The sequence below is a fragment of the Martes martes genome (assembly GCF_963455335.1).
Source record: "Martes martes genome assembly, chromosome: 10".
NCBI classification, from domain to species: Eukaryota; Metazoa; Chordata; class Mammalia; order Carnivora; family Mustelidae; genus Martes; species Martes martes.
In genome coordinates, this window is record NC_137898.1 from 101,220,518 (window position 1) to 101,240,413 (window position 19,896).

Here is a 19,896-nt window from a genome sequence, read left to right on the forward strand (position 1 = left end):
GCCTTCAGCTCAGGTCATGATCCTGGAATCCCAATATTGAGTCCCACATCGGGCTCTGCTCCTTCTGCTCTTCATCCTGCTTGTGCTCTCTCTCGCTCTCAAATAAGTAAATAAAATCTTTTTAAATAAATTTTTAAATACATTTTAAATAAAAATTTAAAAAAGAAAGAAATGGATGGAAAGAATCTACCATCCTACATAGCTACCCAAAAGTAGAGTCAGTCATACAGAAACAAAATCTTTCTTAGTGGGACTGAAATGACAACATATGTGTCCATCACTGTGGCTAACCAACCCCCATGCTGTGGAATGTTCTACAGCAGTAAACCATGAGGTGAATCTTTACACGCAGATATGGAAAATTCTTACGATTTGTTCTTAGTTACAAAAAAAGAAGAAAAAAGCAGGTTGCAAACAATCCAATTCTATAACATTCTATCATTTACAAAAACGCAAAAGCTACATCTTTCAAGATACCTATGTAAGTAAATGCACAGAAGAGGCCTGTTAGGTTACACACCACACTGATAACAGCAAATAGCTCCAGAGATGAGGCTGAGGATGGTATAAAAGGGATTTATTCCTCCTTGTTTCTACCAAGGTCTCCATATGAAGACTGAACAACCCACAAATTGGAGAAAAATCGACTTCTCCCTGGTACTGCCAGTTGGTTTATCTTCTAAGCATAGAAACCTGACTCCTCTATCCCCCTAAGCATCATGAAAAATGTAGGGAAAGAACAGCTAAGAGTTCCTTAAACAAGCCATGGCAGTTACGGCCAGGGCCTTAAGGAGACTTCTGTGAAGGGACCCCTAGAGTTGATTTCGGGAGAGGGAGGAAACAGGAGATCCATTTTCCACATTTAAGAAATGTGAGCTCATATCAATAAAACGGGGGGCGGGGCGCTTTCCAAGGACTGTGCACACTTCCATGGGGCTGTAAAAATACAGAGGAGGGAGGGAGAAGCGCCAAATACCTGTCTGAGGTACTTTAATTCGGACAGAAGCAGGAAAAGAGAAGGGAAGCCACATAAGATTTAATGGAATGAAAACATGAGGTGGTGCCTTCACGCCCAATTACAGCCTCAGCGCTTTGCATTCTGGAATATTCCGTTTCATAAAAATGGAGCTTAGAGTAAGGAGTCCAGGCCAAATTCTGCCACTGATAACTAGCGTCATCTCCGTCCCTTTAGCGAACATCATCTCTTCTGGTGGCTTTAGTGTCATCGGTGAAACGGGGCGGGGTGAACTAAACCTGTAGCGCAGCCATTCTGATTTCTATCCAGAGCCTAGGGCAGTTCGATACCAACCAACAACCGAGCGCCTCCTCCGCGTGGCTACGGAGGGGATGCGGGTCACTCCCACTCCTCGGCCGGGGCTCCCCAGGTGACCAGAGGAAGGGGGCCGACTGCGGGACTGTCCGTGAGCCCACTCGCACCGGCCTCGGGTCATTCCCGACCCCGGCAGTCGGGTATCCAGCGCCGAGGCCGGAAAGGTCCGCGAGCGCACGGGGGCGGACGCCCGGGCCCCGTGACGTGGTCCAATCCCCAGTCAGCGTCGGCAGTTTTCCCCCAACTGGCGGACTGGCCCCTCGGCGGCCTCCCAGGCCCGAGCCGGCGACGGAGGAGGGGGCGGGCCTAGGACGTGGCCCAATGGGAGCGCGCGCCGGGGCGGCGGGGGCGTGGCCGGGCGCGCGGCGCAGGGCCGGGCGGCGGAGGCTCCAATGAGCGCGCGCCGCGTCCGGGGCCGGCTGGTGCGCGAGACGCCGCCGAGAGATTGGTGGCTAATGTAACAGTTTGCAAACCGAGGGGAGTTGTGAAGGGCGCGGGTTTGGGGGCGCGCTGCCGGCCTCGTGGGTACGTCCGCCGCCGCGTCTGTCCCAGAGCTGGGGCCACAGGAGCGCAGGCAAGCGGTGGGGGGGTGGGGGGGGGGATGGCGATGGGAGCGGGCCACCCCTCCGGGAGGAGGCAACGTGCTAGCTCCGGGGGCGGGTCGGTAGCGGGAGCGAGGGCCGCACGGACGCCGGTGCTCTTGGCCCCGAAGCTCAGTCCCTGGGGCGCCCCCACGTCTTAGGGGTGGGCCGGGCCGCGTTTCCCGGAGTGGGAGCCGCCGCCTTCGCCAGGTGAGGCTTAGGTGAACTCGGGGGACTCGGTGCCCGCCCGGCGAAGAATCTTAGCGCTCTTGGCACGGCGTCTGTGTAGGCAGCGGGGCCGGGGGTTGGGATGGAGAACGGGGGGCGGGGCGGGACACCCCAAAGGGATACCGAGAAGGAGACAGGCCCTTCTAACATCCCAGCCTCCTCCAACGTCACCACCTCTCAGTTCCCGTTCAGGCCCGGCCTGGCTTTCCCCAGCCAGCGGGGGAGCTCCAGGTGTAGGGAGGTAGTTGAGCCCTGGACGGAGATCCCTGGTCTCGCCCAAGGTGTCTGACAGCCCGGGGCAGGGCTAGGGTGCGCCGGTTATAGCCTATGCAGTGGACGGAAGGTTCTGGTCTCCTTTCTTCCGTCTTGGTACCTTCCTTGTTTAGGGATGTACTGGATGGAGCCCAGGACCCTTTGTGTGGTTAGAATCCCGGGTCATTATCAGAAGGGAGAGGAGGGGGATTGTAGGCTACTCAGCCCCGGGGAGACCGTGGAGTATGAATCTTAAAGCTTCTCTGTTCTGGGATGAGGTTCTGTCTTCTTCACACAGGGCATCCGGTTACAAGTGTTGTTTTTCTCCTCCCTCAGAGGCACAATGGCAGCCACCATCAGGAGTCAGAGGCTGCGGAGACTAGCCTGTTGGGCTGTGATGGCTGTGCTCTTGGCCGACCTGTTGGCACTGAGTGGTGTGTACCCCAGGAGCAGGCTTAGAAGAAGAATAAATGAGTGAATGATGAATGATCCATGGTGGGAGGGGAACTTCTGGTTGGAAGCCTCTGGACTGGAGTTGCTGAATTCAGTCCTTTATCTTTTCACTTTTTTAATCTTTTCTGTGGAGAGAGGTGTCCTTTGGTTAGAAGGGACTCAAGAATGTGGGGGAAGAGGGGCGAATTGACAAATCTGTTTCCTTTGCAGACGCACTGGCTGTGATGTCTGTGGACCTGGGCAGCGAGTCGATGAAGGTGGCCATCGTCAAACCCGGAGTGCCCATGGAAATTGTCTTGAACAAGTGAGTGCGACCCCAGTGTCCGGGGTAGGGAAAGAGGGGAGTCTGTGCTCCAAGTCAGTGTGTATGCTTCCTAGGGCCCCCAACAGTCTGGTGTCTGAGTGGTTGTATTTGGGGTGTTGGGGCTCCTGAGGCCACACCCTGCTGTAGGCATCTGGGCCCTGTGTCTCTCTTCAGGGAATCCCGGAGGAAAACCCCAGTGACTGTGACCCTGAAAGAAAATGAAAGATTCTTTGGAGACAGTGCAGCAAGCATGGTGAGCTTAGCAGCCCACCCCTTCCCAGAGTGGTGGGCAGAGGGGAGAAGATGACAGACCCCAGAGCCTGAGCCCTTCGACCTCTGAAGTGAGAGGTAGGTGACGGTGGGCTCGGGAGCCTCATACTCTATTCCTTCTTTACCTCCTCTCAGGCTATCAAGAACCCAAAGGCGACACTGCGTTACTTCCAGCACCTCCTGGGAAAGCAGGAGGGAAACCCTCACGTGGCCCTTTACAGAGCTCGTTTTCCAGAGCACGAGCTAGGCTTCGACCCACAGAGGCAGACCGTGCACTTCCAGATCAGCCCGTGAGTGCTCTGCTGGGGACGGCGGGCTCAGCAGGCCCGGGGGGCTCCTCTAGTGCTCGCAGTTGTCCTTGCCTCTAACGATCCACTTTCCCCCAGGCAGCTACAGTTCTCGCCTGAAGAGGTGCTTGGCATGGTTCTCAACTACTCCCGTTCCCTGGCTGAGGATTTTGCTGGTGAGTAGCTAAGGTGGGGCCGGTGGTGGCCAGGTTCCCTAGGGTCTCCTAGTGGGGCAGCTTTGTCTCCCAGGGAAACTTCGGCCATATTAGAAGATATCTTTGCTTTGGTTATCTGGGGAGCTTCTCCTGGCATCTACCGGGCCGGGGACACTGCCAAACGTCCTACAATGCATAGGACAGCCCCACACAGCAAAGAGTTATTTGGCCCCAAATGCCAATAGCACCAAGGCTAGGAAAGTGTCATCCAAGGCATGGAGCTGGTGGGAGCCCCGTTCTGTTGTCCTATGTAGAGCAGCCCATCAAAGACGCGGTGATCACGGTGCCGGCCTTCTTCAATCAGGCTGAGCGCCGAGCCGTGCTGCAGGCCGCACGCATGGCCGGCCTCAAAGTGCTCCAGCTTATCAATGACAACACCGCCACGGCCCTCAGCTATGGGGTCTTCCGCCGGAAAGATATCAACACCACCGCCCAGGTAAGCCAGGGAGGAACTTCCGGCCAGAGGGTGGCTGGTTTTGAGGATGGAGGCCACTCGGCGTGTTTGGCATCTCGTGTGCATGGCTGGCCCTTGCCAGGATGCAGCAAGAGAATGGCCCTTTTGGCCGCTTTTGGAGCTTTTCAGCCTCAAGCAGAGAGTGGGTGTAGCGGCTGGAGTTAGATGAGGTTCCCGTGACCGTTGTCTTGGTGTCTCTGCAGAATGTCATGTTCTACGACATGGGCTCTGGCAGCACTGTGTGCACCATCGTGACCTACCAGACAGTGAAGACCAAGGAGGCAGGGATGCAGCCGCAGCTGCAGGTCCGGGGTGTGGGGTAAGTCGGTGCTGGGCTCGCTGAGACACACTCGGGTCGGGGCTTCTCGGAGGGGCAGCCGCCTCATTTTCCTGCACGAATTCTCTCCTGAAGTATCGATCATCACGGGGTACCTCTTGGAAGAACCAGGGGGAAGACGGGGAGGGATGAGGACGGTTTGGGAATTTTGAAAAGCAGGGACCTTCCTGAGCAGCTTCTAAGGAAACCCACAGACCACATGCAGTTGTTTCGCTGTTCTTGTCTTTTCTGGCGTAGTTGTTGACAACGTTGTCCTCTCTTTCAAACCCACTTCTTTCTGGCAAGCTCTCCTGCCAGCGCTTGAGTCCTGGCTACCATCATCTCTGACCTGCAGGGTTAGGAAAGGTCTCCTTGCCTCCAGTGTGGCCTCCTTCCAGTTTTTTTTTTTTTTAAAGATTTTTATTTATTTATTTATTTGACAGACAGAGACCACAAGTAGACAGAGGCAGGCAGAGAGAGAGGAGGAAGCAGGCTCCCCACTGAGTAGAGAGCCCGATGTGGGGCTCGATCCCAGGACCCTGAGATCATGACCTGAGGTGAAGGCAGAGGGTTTAACCCACTGAGCCACTCAGGCGCCCCTTTCCAGTTTTTTCTCCACATTGCAGCCAGAGGGTTCTTTTCAAAATGCTGGACTGATTATAATCTGTTTCTTTAAAAAAAAAAAACCCTCACACCTTTTACATTAGCCTGTGGGAGCCCTGACTCCTCCCACTTGTCTCTACCCAGAGCCCCTTGCTCTTTGAGCGCCAGCCGCGCCTGCCCTCCTTGGGAACGTACTGGGCTGGCTCCTTTTGGGTGCGGTTCCCCCTCTCTCCCACTTTTCTTCACCTCGTTACTTCCACTCGTCCTTCAGATTGCAGCTCAATTATCACATCTCCACAGAACCTTCCCTGACATCAGCAAGTAGACGACACTTCCCTTTTCCGTCTTTTGGTGCTGTTGCTTGTCTGTCCGTCACAACTCATGGGGTGGTACACGCTTCACGTTCGTGTGTTTGCTCAGTGCTAGATTGTAAACTCCTTGGTAGCGGGGACCCAGACTTTTTTCTCCCAATCGCATGCCCTGAGACCAGCACATACTTGACACCCAGTAAATATAGCGGATTGGAGGAGGAGGCGACCTATCACTGAGGTGTCAGCCACGTACGTGGAACAAGAGTCAGGGACCCTGTGTGTTCCTCACACTTTTCTCTGTCACCGTGTCCTGAATAGATTTGACCGCACCCTGGGGGGCCTGGAGATGGAGCTCCGGCTGCGTGAGCACCTGGCTAAGCTTTTCAATGAACAGCGCAAGGGCCAGAGAGCAAAGGACGTGCGGGAGAACCCCCGTGCGATGGCCAAGCTGCTGCGGGAGGCGAATCGACTCAAAACCGTCCTGAGTGCCAACGCTGATCACATGGCACAGGTGCCCACGCGTGGCTGCTTGAGGGAAAATATTCCCCGCCCGAGGGGGGAGGACCCCAGCCTCCGGAGCTAGGCTGCTGGCATGTGGTGTGGCCTATCCCTTCTTCCTCAGCCTCCTGCCGTCCCCCCAAAGTCCCAGCCCCTCGGCTTCTGACCTGCCCAGCCAGAGGAGGACCTGGGTGGGAACTCTGACGTGCCTCATCCTCCCCCAGATCGAGGGCCTGATGGACGATGTGGACTTTAAGGCGAAAGTGACCCGAGTGGAGTTTGAAGAGCTGTGTGCAGACTTGTTTGAGCGAGTACCTGGGCCCGTACAGCAGGCCCTCCAGAGTGCCGAGATGAATTTGGTGAGGGCGAGTCAGGCGTGGGCCTGGGGTGGAGAGGCGGGTGGGAGAGAGGGTGACAGGTTGGCGGGCAGGAGGGGGCAGGAGTGTTAAGGAACGAGTCAGCGCTGAGGAGGAGGGCTAACACCCAGCTGTTGTGTGTCCCATTCTTTCTCTGCAGGATGAGATCGAGCAGGTGATCCTGGTCGGCGGGGCCACTCGGGTCCCTAAAGTTCAGGAGGTGCTGCTGAAGGCTGTGGGCAAGTGAGTGTGGGGGTTGAGGCGGTGGGGTTGGGGCTCCGGGGCTGGGCGTCTGCAGGGCTGAGGAGAGGGTGGCCAGGCCGGCTGCTCTAGAGACGACGTGCTGAAGCCCGGGACTTCCACAGGGAGGAACTAGGGAAGAACATCAACGCAGACGAAGCAGCTGCCATGGGGGCCGTGTACCAGGCAGCCGCGCTCAGCAAAGCCTTCAAGGTGAAGCCATTTGTAGTCCGAGATGCGGTCATCTACCCCATCCTGGTGAGTAGGCCCGTCTGATCGGGTGACAAGCTCCCTTTACCTCACTGAGCACGCTCCCTCTGTCTGCTCTAGCCTGTCCCCTTGTTTCTCTGCCCGCTGACGTTCTCCGCGTACCCTTACTCCAGACGTGCTCCGGCTCTCCAGTGTGCCTCCTCTCTGCCTGCTGTGTAGGTGGAGTTCACGAGGGAGGTGGAGGAGGAGCCTGGGGTTCGCAGCCTGAAGCACAATAAGCGTGTTCTCTTCTCCCGAATGGGGCCCTACCCTCAACGCAAAGTCATCACCTTTAACCGCTACAACCACGACTTCAACTTCCACATCAACTATGGCGACCTGGGCTTCCTGGGGCCCGAGGATCTTCGGTGAGGGAGGTGGTCGGGATGGGAGGGAGGATCTGGGGCCACAGGGCTGACACGGGCAGCAGGCTGTGCGGTCAGGGTTGGGGTGAGCATCTTCTGGGAGGAAAGGGGAGATATCTCATGCCGGGAAGCTACGTAGTCTGGAGCTGGAGGAGGCAGGCTGGGTGAGCTCCCTGGAATGGCTCTCTCATCCCCCCTCAGGGTCTTCGGCTCCCAGAATTTGACCACGGTGAAGCTAAAAGGTGTGGGTGAGAGCTTCAAGAAGTATCCCGACCACGAGTCCAAGGGCATCAAGGCCCACTTCAACCTGGATGAGAGCGGCGTGCTCAGCCTCATCAGGGTGAGAGCAGAAGGAGGCCCTGGGTACAGGCCAAGGGCCCAGGTCCCACCAGCCTTCCCAGAGTGGTTCCTCCACATGGTATTAGAGCATAAGAAATGTGAAGAGTTTGGGAAATGGAAAAGTCTTGTTTCTAAACACAGCTAACCGTGGATCTGCTATGGTGTTTTCAGGGCCTCTAAGTGCTTATGAGTGTTGTAAGGTTCATGACCTATAGGATGGCTAAGTAAGTCATTCTCAAAGAGTAGGTCTGGAGTTAATATCTTTTAAAACACACCGTGGGAAATGGTCCATTCTGTTGTCGAGTAGAGAAGTGCAGGGCTCAGGGTAAAGGAGCTAGGACTGTCTTCAGAAGGCTCATAATCAAAGGGGGCAGAGGTGACTTGGCTCAGGAGCCAGTAGGAGGAGGCTGGTGAGGGACTAGGCCAGTGCCATAAGTCACCCGGATGCGCGTGAGTACGCGCCCACAGTGACAGGATATTTCTGGGGGAAAGGTGGCTTAGTGTGTGTGTTTCTTCACCCTATTTTCAGGTGGAGTCTGTATTTGAGACCCTGGTGGAGGACAGCCCCGAGGAGGAATCCACCCTGACCAGTAAGAGGAGCGTGTGCGTGTGTGCGTATGTGTGTGTGAGGGAGGATGTGCTTGTATGCATTAGGGGTGGGCAGGCCTTGCCCTTGGGTGAGGTGGCGTCACTGCTGTGGCCCTTTTGAGTTTTGGGGCTTTCTTCCTCGCAGAACTCGGCAACACCATCTCTAGCCTGTTCGGCGGGGGCACAACGGCAGACACTAAAGAGAACGGTACAGACGCCGTCCAGGTGAGGCCAGCATGGAGCCAGGGGAGCTCGGGGGAGGGAGTATGTGCCCCAGGAGTAGCAGCGGAGGCAGGGATTGGGGTGGGCTTTCCAGCTGCCTGGGACTGGCTAGACTACCCCTTCCCCTGCCCAGTGAACCATACCATCCTCTGGACTCCAGGCGGCCCCTGTGCTCGGAATCCAGGGCACATTCCCCTCCTCTCCAAGCCCTTGTCCTCTGTCCGATTAGGCCACCGTTGCCATCCAGTCGTCTGTCTGCCCCCACGCTGTGCTGGCAGCCACAAGCCTGGGGGACGCATTCTGGCTGGGCCTTAGGCTCTGCTACAGTGACGGTTTCCTGTGGGGTGGGGGGCGTCTGTGATTGTTTCCCAGGAGGAGGAGGAAAGCCCTGCTGAGGGGAGCAAGGATGAGCCTGGGGAGCAGGCAGAGCTCAAGGAGGAGGCTGAGGCCCCTGTGGAGGACACTTCTCAGCCCCCACCCGCTGAGCCCAAGGAGGATGCAGCCCCTGAGGAAGAAAAGGCTGCAGAAAAAGAAAATGAGGAAAAGTCTGAGGCCCAGGTGAGCTGCAGGTGCCGAATAAGGCCAGGGTGGCCCCAGGGGCCAAGGGCATAGATGCCTGCCTTGTTGCTTGTCCCCAGAGCCCTGCCTGTGGAGAATAGAAGGGCTTAAGCTTTTCCTGATATGCTCCTCTCTTTCCCCACTAGAAGCCAAGTGAGAAAAAGGAAACAGGGTCTGAGGGTGTTCCTCCAGCCCCAGAGGAAGAAAAGAAGCAGAAGCCTGCCCGGAAGCAGAGAATGGTAGAGGAGATTGGGGTGGAGCTGGTGGTCCTGGACCTGCCTGACTTACCTGAGGAAGAGCTGGCCCGCTCAGCAAAAAAGTGAGTAGAGACTGTGTGTGTGTGTGTGTGTGTGTGTGTGTGTGTGTGTGTGTGTGTAGGGTGTGTGTAGGGTGGGCAGGGTATGGAATCCCTCTCCTGGGAGGAAGAGCTATCTGACCCAGGGTCCAAGTTCAGCATGTTCTCTCCTTCATGCTTGATTCTTTTTTGTCCCACAGACTTCAAGACTTGACACTCCGAGACCTAGAGAAGCAGGAACGGGAAAAAGCTGCCAACAGCTTGGAAGCTTTTATCTTTGAGACCCAGGTTGGTAGGCTGGGAGGTACGCCTGCCCCGGGCCCGGTGTCTGAGGAGGCTCTGGCTCTGTGAGCCTTGCCCTCAGGGGCTCGGTGCATGCTTGGGCCTGTGTGCTCCTCCCTAGGACAAACTGTACCAGCCTGAGTACCAGGAAGTGTCCACTGAGGAGCAGCGTGAGGAGATCTCTGGGAGGCTCAGCGCGGCCTCCACCTGGCTGGAGGACGAGGGCTTTGAGGCCACCACCGTGGTAAGCGGCCTCCCAGGACATGGTGGGTGGGATGGGAGCCCTCGCTTTCCTCTCCAGGGTCAGAGAAGGTGAGGAGAGCTGGGGTATGAAGCTGTGATTGGGATGCAGGGCTGGCTGCAGGGCCGGCCTCTCCTCCCTTCATCGCCTCTGCCCACTCCCGCCCCGCATCCCTCAGATGCTGAAGGAGAAGCTGACCGAACTGAGGAAGCTATGCCATGGGTTGTTTTTTCGGGTGGAAGAGCGCAAGAAGTGGCCTGAACGGTTGTCTGCCCTTGATAATCTCCTCAACCATTCCAGCATGTTCCTCAAGTGAGCAGCTCCTTTGCTTTTCTTCCTAATTCAGTCCTGCCGAGCCTCAGTGTCCTTCAGCTTCCCATGCCCCGCGTGCACACCCCTGAGCCCTCTTCCTCTTGGGCTCACCATCTCTTTTCTGGCTTCCAGGGGTGCCCGGCTCATCCCAGAGATGGATCAGATCTTCACTGAAGTGGAGATGACAACGTTAGAGAAAGTCATCAACGAGACCTGGGTAATCCGGGTGCAAATTCTCACGGGGATCCTCGCCCTGGCAAGGTGGCCGAGCTAGGCAGCATGGGAGATGCCGAGCGATGGAGACTGAGCAGCCGCCTCCTGGCCTCGCAACTGATTGCGAAGGGGCCATGTCGGATTAGCCCCAAACAAGGGTCATGGCCATGCCCGAGTCGTTAGACTGGAGTAGCAGCAGAGCCCATCCCCATGACGTTAGAGCGGCTGCTCCGAGGATCTGGGGCTTGAGCTGCACTCAGCAAGTGGGCCTGGGTTCGGGGAGGTCAGGAGGACTGGTCACAGGAAGCAGAAACTTCCCTTTTGGATGTGTGGGAAACGTCTTTGAATCAGAGCTCTAGAAGCGCAGAGACAAGGGAATAATCGAGAGGTTCGGCTGTAGTCAGTTCCAAGTAAGCCCCAAGCGTGTAGTTTGGGACTCCTTTGTGGAAAGCCTCGGATGCCATTTCGAGGAGCCTGCCTCCCCCTGTGGGGCTGACAGCCAGGTGGAGTGGAGTGGTTTGTGATCTGAGGGCAGAGTCCGAGGCTGGTTGGGGTGTATGTATTTCGTCTGGGGCAGATGTCTGCAGGCTCCAGGGTTAGCTCTCAGCTTGTCCTGGCCTCACCCACAGGCCTGGAAGAATGCGACCATGGCCGAGCAGGCCAAACTTCCCGCCACAGAGAAGCCCGTATTGCTCTCAAAAGACATTGAGGCCAAGATGATGGCCCTGGACCGTGAGGTGCAGTATCTGCTCAATAAGGCCAAGTTTACCAAGCCCCGGCCCCGACCCAAGGACAAGAACGGGACCCGGACAGAGCCTCCCCTCAATGCCAGTGACCAAGCAGAAAAGGTCATCCCTCCAGCAGGTGAGGGCAGGGTTGCCCGCTGCAGGTGCTACTGGGCAGGAAGAAGGCCTCTCCTTCCTGGGACTACATTTTACCCCTGGTTTCCTTCCAGGCCAGACTGAAGATGCAAAGCCCATTTCAGAACCTGAGAAAGAGACTCGTGAGTTGGGGAAAGTGATTGGGAATATGGCTGTTGCTTAACCTAAGGGTTGGCACACTGGCAGGCACAGCTGGTTTCTGGAAGGTCCACAAGTTGTGAATGGCCATTACATTTTTAGGTTATTAGACACACACACAAAGAGGCGTGGCCTGCAGCTCCTAAAACATTTACTGTCTGGCTTTTCACAGAAAAAGTTTCCCAACCCCCCCATTAGCCCCTTCCTCCCTTCTGCAGAGGCTAACCTCTTCCTTCCCAAAAACAGGATCTGAACCGGCAGATGCTGAGCCTCTGGAGCTGGGAGGTCCTGGAGCAGGTGAGCGTGGAACTGGGGCTACCTGGGAAGCCTGGTTGGGAGGTCCTGGGGCAGGGGGGATCTGCACAGAATGGGGCCGGATCACCTCGGTTTCACCTGCTGGCATCCCTTTGCTCTTCCCCACTCCCAGCGGAACCAGAACAGAAGGAACAGCCAACAGGACAGAAGCCAACTTTGAAAAATGATGAACTATAACCCCCGGTTCCCATTCATCCCGCCCCCTTCTCCTACCTCCTCTATTTATTAAACATCGAGGGTCGGGGGAGGGGTTGCTCCTGCCCTCACAGGCTTCAGTTCCTTTTCTCTCACCTTGATCGGAGGTGTGGAGAAGGGGACGGAAGGGACAGCTCACCAGTTCCTTCTGCAATGGTTCTGTGGTAAAAACTGAAATTGCTCAATTTCCTAATCCCACCCCTGGTTCCCTACCCATCCAGGCCCTAATTTGGGAAAAATCACTATTATGTCTTAATTCTTCGCCTGTGGGTAGGTGAGAGATTGACCGTGAGGGGTCAACGGACCTGGCAGGGGGAGGGATGCCCTGGGATATTAGAGAGTCTCCAGTCTTCTCTCTCCTCCTTCCCGCTCCCTCCTCCACCACGAAGTCCGCCCTACAGGGGCCAGTGTCTACAGAGCCTTGGTTACCAGGTCTGGTTTCTGAGTGCCTATCTCTGCTCTTTTCTTCTCCACGGTCTTGTCTTTCCCTAAAAGGCCTCATCCCCAGTGACTCCTCTTCCCATGGTTTCCTTGCCTTCCCGTGGCAAGTTAGGCAGCCGTCTGCCTCCTGCCCAAGCCCTTCCATCCGGGCAGGCTGCAGCAAAGCTAGATCAATCCCCACCTGCTTGTGCACCCCGCTCCCCAGCATTCCCCCCTCCGGTGGCCAGAGTAGGCAGGGAGAAAGCGAAGGAGGGAATCCAGCCACCTCTGTGGGAGAGATGTGTGGAAACCCGGAGCTCCCACTTGCGGGCTCTCGGGCGCAGGAGAGCGTGCGGAGCAGTCAGCATGGGACGCCAGCCTCCTGTGAGCACTGTCGGAGTCTGCATCGGCCGGTAGCCCGTCCCTCCATGTCCCTATGACTCTTGGCCCCCTGCTCTCTCCTCTTTTGCCCACCCAGACATAGACTTTCCCTGGCCCCCTAGTCCCCTGGGCTGACCAAAATGTGCTTTCTACTGTGAGCCCCTATCCCAAGACCCTGGGAGAGGGAGAGGCCGTGGTGTGAATGTAAAAAGGCCACCTCGCCCTTTTCGCGGCAGGCCTTGTGGGGGACGGAAGCGGGTAGGGGCTGGCCTGCCTTTCTTGAGTTGCTCTGCTGAGATGGGGGCTCTTGACCCACCGTGCCCATGTTGGGGAGTCAACCCTCCGTATCCCGAATGGAGCAGGAGCCACAGCTGCCACCCAGCTCCCAGGGTAAGGGGGAACCTGGTTGTGTCTGTCTTCTGTCCTTTTTTTTTTTTTTCCTTTTTTTTTTGCCACATTGGCAGAAATGAGACCGCAGGGTCCCACCCCGTCCTGTACGTTTGAGTTCTTTCACTAGCGGTTGAGGCTGGTTGGACAGGTTTGAGTCAAATTGTACTTTGGTCCATTGTTAATTGAAAAACTGTTTCAATAAAATATTCTTTTCTACAGTTTTTGTGCCGTGATTTTTAAAAAGTTTTTAAAATTTATTTGTCAGCCAGTGAGAGAGCACAAATGGGGGTGGGGGACAGCAGGCAGAGGGAGAAGCAGGCTCCCTGCTGAGCAAGGAGGCTGATGCAGGGCTCCATCCCAGGACCCTGGGATCATGACCTGAGGTTAAGGCAGACGCTTCATCGACTGGGCTGACCAGGCATCCCTTGTGCTGTGATTTTTTTTTTTTTTTTTAAGATTTTATTTATTTGACAGACAGAGATCACAAGCAGGCAGAGAGGGGGAAGCAGGCTCCCTGCTGAGCAGACAGCCCAATGCGGGACTCGATCCCAGGACCCTGAGATCATGACCTGAGCCGAAGGCAGAGGTTTAACCCACTGAGCCACACAGGCGCCCCGTGCTGTGATTTTTTAAACGTTTGTTTCCCGAGTATAGACAGTCCCATGTTTATTAGAGAAAATTTGTAAGAGGAGTTTGAATCTCAAAATTACATACACTAGTACCACCACAATATTAACATTTTAGACTTAACTTGAGATTCATATGCATTAAGTTGTTTTGTTTTTTCATGAAAACAAAACTGGTTTTATTTTTCCGCTGACATTTTTTGGACCTCTATGTCCCAAACTTCTTTAGGTGACAATCACTTTTTAAGACGACAACCCCATTTTGCAAATAAGAAACTGACAGTTCATGGGGCGCCTGGCTGGCTCAGTCAATAGAGTAATGTGACTCTTCATCTCAGGGTTGTGAGTTCAAGTCCCATGTTGGGTGTGGAGCCTATTTACTTACTAACTAGCTAGCTAGCTAGCTAACTAAATAAATAAATAAATAACTTGACAGTTGACAGTTCATAAAGGTTTCAGTTACGGACCCAAGGAATCAGAGGTGTTAAGTCCCTCAGCTATGTCTAAACTTAATTCTGATCTGTTAGCCCTCGCTGTTAACTGCCCTGATAGGAGAAGGTGTTGCTAGACATTCACCACTCAATTAATTCACCAGCACAACTAATTTGGGTTGTTCATCAGTCTTGATGGAACCGTATTTTACCAAAGGAAGATCACTCCGGTCATTACACTTACATATCTAAGAAGTTTTTCTCTAAAGGCTAAACAGGTAAGACAAGTTTTAAGCCTGGAAGTGGTTTTTTTTTTTTTTAATAGACTATTTTTTTGAGCAGTTTCAAGTTTACAGCAAAATTGAGCAGAAAGTACAGAGACTTCCCATATACCCTCTGGCTCCAGACAAGCACAGTCTCCCCACTGCCACTGTCCCCCACCAGAGTAGTAGTCATAATAATCAATGACCCTATATTGATTTTGTCATCACTCAAAGTATAGTTTACGTTAGGGTTCAGTCTTGACATTGTACATTCTTCAGTTTTGGACAAATCTAAAATACATGTACCCACTGTTATATGTCATATAGAGTAGTTCCACTGCCCAAAATATCTTCCATACTCAGTCTCTTCGTCCATCCCTCCCTTCCCCCTCCAGCTCCTGGCAACCACAGACCTTTTTGCTGTCTCCATAGTTTTGCCTTTTCCAGAATGTCATCTAGTTGGAGTCATACAGCCTGTAGCCTTTCAGACTGGCTACTTCTGCTTAGCAACAGGCAAACACATTTCCTTCATGTCTTCGTGGCTCGACAGCTCATTTCTTTGTAGCTCTGAATAATACCCTGTTGTCTGGATGCACCATGGTGTAGCCATTCACCTAATGAAAGACATTTTGGTTGCTTTTCCAGGTTCTGCCAATCATGAACAAAGCTGCTATAAATCTCTGTGTCCAGGTTTTACGTTTTTCAACTTGTAGCGGTATATAATTTTACATATATTTTTATTTTTTTAAAGATTTTATTTATTTATTTGACAGAGATCACATGTAGGCAGAGAGGCAGGCAGAGAGAGAGAGGAGGAAGCAGGCTCCCCGCTGAGCAGAGAGCCCGATGCAGGGCTCGATCCCAGGACCCTGGGATCATGACCTGAGCCAAAGGCAGAGGCTTAACCCACTGAGCCACCCAGGCGCCCCTGCATATATTTTTAAATTAATGTCGTAAGCATGCCATTAGCAATTCTTAAATATAAAGGTAGTGAGCTTTTAGCAGCCATTCTTTTGGAAGGATTGATTTTTACATTTTGAGTTTACATTTTGAGTTCTCTAGTTTCTACCATCAGATGGGCATTATTAACAACTCTGTAATACATTGAATAGATATTCTATGGTTTCCTTAATCTTTCATCTGTTGCTTTCATCTGTTAATCTTTCATCTGCTTCTGCTTTTCAGTATTACAAATAACAATGACTACCTTTGGGCTCAGTGTTGTTTTCATGATCTCTTAGGTTACGTTAGAAGGTAGGAATATTTAAGGCAGTGGTTCTCAATTGGGGCAATTTTCCAGAAGACCTTTGGCAATGCTTGGAGCCATTCTGGGCTGTCAAAATGGGGGCGGGGAGAGGAGGAGAGATATTACTGGTATCTAGTGGATAGATGTCAAGAATGCTGCCAAGCATCCTACCATGCACAGAAAACAGCCCTCCCCACCACAAAGAATTACCTCACCCAAAATGTCAATAGCGTTGATATGGAGAAACCCTAATCTAAATTCTTAAGTATCACCTTCTTTTAATTCTTTGCCATTGTGGATGGGAAGCAGCATCATTCATTGATTAAGGACATGGGTTTTGGTGTCCAACAAATCAGGAACTAGGTAGAAACCTATTCCTGAGACAAATCATTTGGCATGGATTTTTCTTGTTGTTTTTTTTTTAAAGATTTTATTTATTTATTTGACAGACAGCGATTACAAGTAGGCAGAGAGGCAGGCAGAGAGAGAGAGGAGGAAGCAGGCTCCCCGCTGAGCAGAGACCCCGATGCGGGGCTCGATCCCAGGACTCTGGGATCACGACCTGAGCTGAAGGCAGAGGCTTTAACCCACTGAGCCACCCAGGCACCCCTGATTTTTCTTTTTAAAGCAAGATGAGACCCAACCTCACATGGTTTCTTTCTTTCTTTCTATTAGATTTTATTTATTTATTTATTTATTTGGAGAGTGAGAGCAAGAGCGAGAGAGAGAGAGAGAGAGAGAGGACACAAGCAGACAGAGTGGAGGACAGAGGCAGAGAGCTCCCCGCTAAGCAAAGAGCCCAATGTGGGACTTGATCCCAGGACCCTGGGACCATGACCTGAGCCAAAGGCAGTGGCTTAACCGACTGAGCCACCCAGGTGCCCCCCTCACATGGTTTCTAAAACCAACACAACATTAGTACTTTAATTTTGCCAACCTGATAAATTGAAAAGTGGCTTCGATTTTATTTTAGAATTGAGGTTGAACATCTTAGGTGCTGCTTGTATTTTCTTTCTCTGTGAGCTATCGCTCCTTACCTCTTGCCGCTTTTTTGTTAGGTTCTATTGGTCTTAATGACATTTCAGGATTCTCACTCTATTAAGGAAATCAGTCCTTAATCCAGGAATTGTAAATATATCTTGCCCAGTTTAGGTTTTGACTCTGTATATGGTCTTCAGTGTAAATTTATTTTAGGTAGAATTTACCATTATTTTTGTATGGCTTTTAGGCATTTGTTGTGGTGTGGTCATCGCCATTCCAAGATTATAAGAATGTTTCCATGCTTTTGTCTAGTATTTATGGTTTTACTTTTTTGTGTCTAGACTTTGGATCCACCTAGAGTTTATGTTACTGTAAGGTATGAAGCAGGGATCCGATTAGCCAGTATTCCAATACCATTTAAATCTGGGGGTTTTTTCTAGGCTGTTATGGAGAGCCACCTTTTTTTTTTCTTTTTTTAAAAGATTTTATTTATTTATTTCACAGACAGAGATGACAAGTAGGCAGAGAGGCAGGCAGAGAAAGAGGGGAAAGCAGGCTCCCTGCCGAGCAGAGAGCCTGATGCAGGGCTTGATCCCAGGACCCTGGGATCATGACCTGAGCCGAAGGCAGAGGCTTTAACCCACTGAGCCACCCAGGCACCCCAGAGAGCCACCTTTATTATATAATAAGTTCTCAGATGGATTTGAGCTTATATTGGAATTTTTAATTATGTTTCAATGATACTGTTTGGTAATGCACAGCTTTGGGGCACCTGGCTGGCTCAGTCAGAAGAGCATACGACTCTTGATCTTGGGGTGATGAGTTTAAGCCCCATGTTGGGGGTAGAGATTACTTATATAAATAAACTTAAAAAATAATGTACGGTTTTAATTATTATAGTTTTATTCTCTTTTTAAGATTTTATTTATTTATTTGAGAGAGAGAGAGAGAGAGCATAAGAAGAGAGAAGGTCAGAGGGAGAAGCAGACTCCCCATGGAGCAAGGAGCCCAATGTGGGACTCGATCCCAGGGCCCCAGGATCATGACTTGAGCCAAAGGCAGTCGCTTAACCAACTGAACTATCCAGGCACCTTGGAGTTTTATACTTTTTAATAACCTCATTATACTTTAAAAAATTTCTTGGGTATCTTGCTGATTTTTTCCCCAACAGCTTCAGAATTGGCTTATCTGAGAGGCAGCAAGAGTGAGTAACTTAAATCCTGACTGCCACTTATTAGCCCTGTGATGTGGGTGTTTCTCTGCCTCTTGCCCCAGTTTTCCCATAAAAATTGGACCTACCTCATAAGGTTGCTGGGAGAGTTAACAATATATATCTAACATATCTAATAATACAGAAAAGCTCTCAGAGCGGGGCCAAGGACCTAATGAACACTGTCTAAATGTTTGCTATTGTTATTAGCCAGTTCAAGAATCCTGAAACAAAATTATAAATGATGGAAACTGGAGATAGTAAGTCGAGGAATTGAGACTAAGGAGTTTACTTTGTTAAGGGGACAATATCAATTTTGGAAACCTTAAGGAATAGAGAAAAAAGTAAATGTAAGTATGGTTCTTAATAATTAAGGATATGCTGCCTCCAGAAGGCTCACTTTATTTTATTTTATTTTATTTTTAAAAATTTTTTGTTTTGGGAGAGAGAGAAGCAGGGAATCTCAAGCAGACTCCCCACTGAGTGTGGAGTCCAGTGCAGGGCTTGATCTCACAACCTTGAGATCATGACCTGAGCCAAAACCAAGAGCTGCACACTTAACTCACTTTATTTTTTTAAAAAGATTTATTTATTGGGGCACCTGGGTGGCACAGTTGGTTACACCTCTGCCTTTGGCTCAGGTAATGATCCTGGGGTCCTGGGATGGAGCCTCGCATCAGGCTCTCTGGTCAGCGGGGAGCCTGCTTCTCCCTCCCCAACTCCTCCCCACTCCTGCTCTCTCTCTCTGTCAAACAAATAAATAAAATCTTTTAAAAAATTATTTAATCTCTACACCCAACATGGGGCTTGAACTCATGACCCTGAGATCAAGAGTGGCATGGTCTACCAAATTAGCCAGCCAGACATCTCCAAAAGACTCACTTTGGATCAAAGACACCAATAGGTTGAAAGTGAAAAAAAGGGAAATCATATTTCATGTAACTAAAAAACAGTTGGAGTGGCTCTATCAATTCAGACAAAATAGACTATAAGTCAAAAGAGACTTAAGAAAGACATTCTCGGGGTGCCTGGGTGGCTCAGGGGTTTAAGCCTCTGCCTTCAGCTCGGGTCATGATCTCAGGGTCCTGGGATCCAGCCCCGCATCGGGCTCTCTGCTCAGCAGGGAGCCTGCTTCCTCCTCTCTCTCTCTCTGCCTGTCTCTCTGCCTACTTGTGATCTCTGTCTGTCAAATAAATAAATAAAATCTTTTAAAAAAGACATTCTCATATACTCATATACTTTTGTTACATACATATTTTTTCCTTATTATAAAAGACAAACGCAGTATGTTAGTAAGAGAGTCAGTTAATCAAGGAGCTATAACAATTATACACGTATATACCAAACAAAAGAGGCCCCCAAAATATAAAGCATGAAAAGACATTCAGTTAAAAATTAAAGGAAGAGGGGCACCTGGCTGGCTCAGTCGGTTAAGTGTCTGCCTTCAGCTCATGACATAATCTTGGGGTCCTGGGATTGAGCCCTGCATCAGGCTCTCTGCTCAGCAGGGAATCCGCTTCTCCCTCTCCCACTCCCTCCGCACCCCGCACCCCCAATCAACCAATCAATCAATAACTTAAAAAAAAAAAGAACTGAAGGAAGAAATAGACAATTCCACAATAATAGTTGAGATTTCGATACCTTACTTGCACTGATGGATAGAACTTCTAGATGAAAGATCAGTAAGAAAACAGAGGACTTTAACCTCACCATAAATCAATTAGACCTAAAAGACTTCACCCAATAACAGAATATTCTGCTCAGCAACAGCAGAATAGTCTTTCTTCTCTATTGTACATAGAATATTCTTCAGGACAGACTATATTTTAGGTCACAAAACAAGTCTCGATAAATTCTAAAAGACAGAAATCATACAAAGTATCTTCACGGACACAATGAAAGGCAGCTAGAAATCAGTAACAGATGGAAAACTGGAAAACCCACAGATATGTAGAAAGTAAGCGGTACGATCTTAAAGAACCAATGGGTCAAAGAAGGAATCACAAAGGAAATTAGAATATACCTTCAGACAAATGACAGTAACAAGGGAGACAGTA

At 51.4% G+C, this 19,896-nt stretch overlaps 1 protein-coding gene across 3 annotated transcripts; it reads left to right on the forward strand.

Annotated features, from left to right (window-relative positions):
* Positions 1–1,687: 1,687 nt before the first annotated feature.
* HYOU1 (hypoxia up-regulated 1) lies at positions 1,688–13,303 on the forward strand. Of its 3 annotated transcripts, none has more exons than XM_080815850.1 (26): positions 1,688–1,904; positions 2,728–2,825; positions 3,055–3,148; positions 3,323–3,401; positions 3,554–3,708; positions 3,805–3,881; positions 4,175–4,356; positions 4,578–4,693; positions 5,923–6,115; positions 6,327–6,461; positions 6,619–6,701; positions 6,824–6,956; positions 7,128–7,315; positions 7,514–7,652; positions 8,181–8,241; positions 8,385–8,464; positions 8,834–9,019; positions 9,166–9,338; positions 9,515–9,602; positions 9,718–9,840; positions 10,016–10,149; positions 10,282–10,366; positions 10,992–11,226; positions 11,318–11,365; positions 11,628–11,678; positions 11,809–13,303. In XM_080815850.1, exons 2-26 carry the CDS (start codon positions 2,735–2,737, stop codon positions 11,871–11,873), a joined length of 2,994 nt encoding a protein of 997 aa, XP_080671976.1. In that variant the 5' UTR covers positions 1,688–1,904; positions 2,728–2,734; the 3' UTR covers positions 11,874–13,303. The 3 variants fall into 3 exon arrangements, with proteins under 3 accessions (XP_080671976.1, XP_080671974.1, XP_080671975.1); XM_080815848.1 differs by having other exon boundaries at positions 1,730–1,855; XM_080815849.1 differs by having other exon boundaries at positions 1,730–1,855; positions 8,837–9,019.
* The last annotated feature ends 6,593 nt before the right edge of the window (positions 13,304–19,896 follow it).

Bases quoted from the DNA above. Each gene is read 5' to 3' on its own strand.
- HYOU1 (XM_080815850.1), top strand. From the start codon at position 2,735: ATGGCAGCCACCATCAGGAGTCAGAGGCTGCGGAGACTAGCCTGTTGG. The intron at 4,357-4,577 runs GTAAGCCAGGGA...GTGTCTCTGCAG, and splicing joins ATATCAACACCACCGCCCAG to AATGTCATGTTCTACGACAT. The intron at 7,653-8,180 runs GTGAGAGCAGAA...CCCTATTTTCAG, and splicing joins GCGTGCTCAGCCTCATCAGG to GTGGAGTCTGTATTTGAGAC.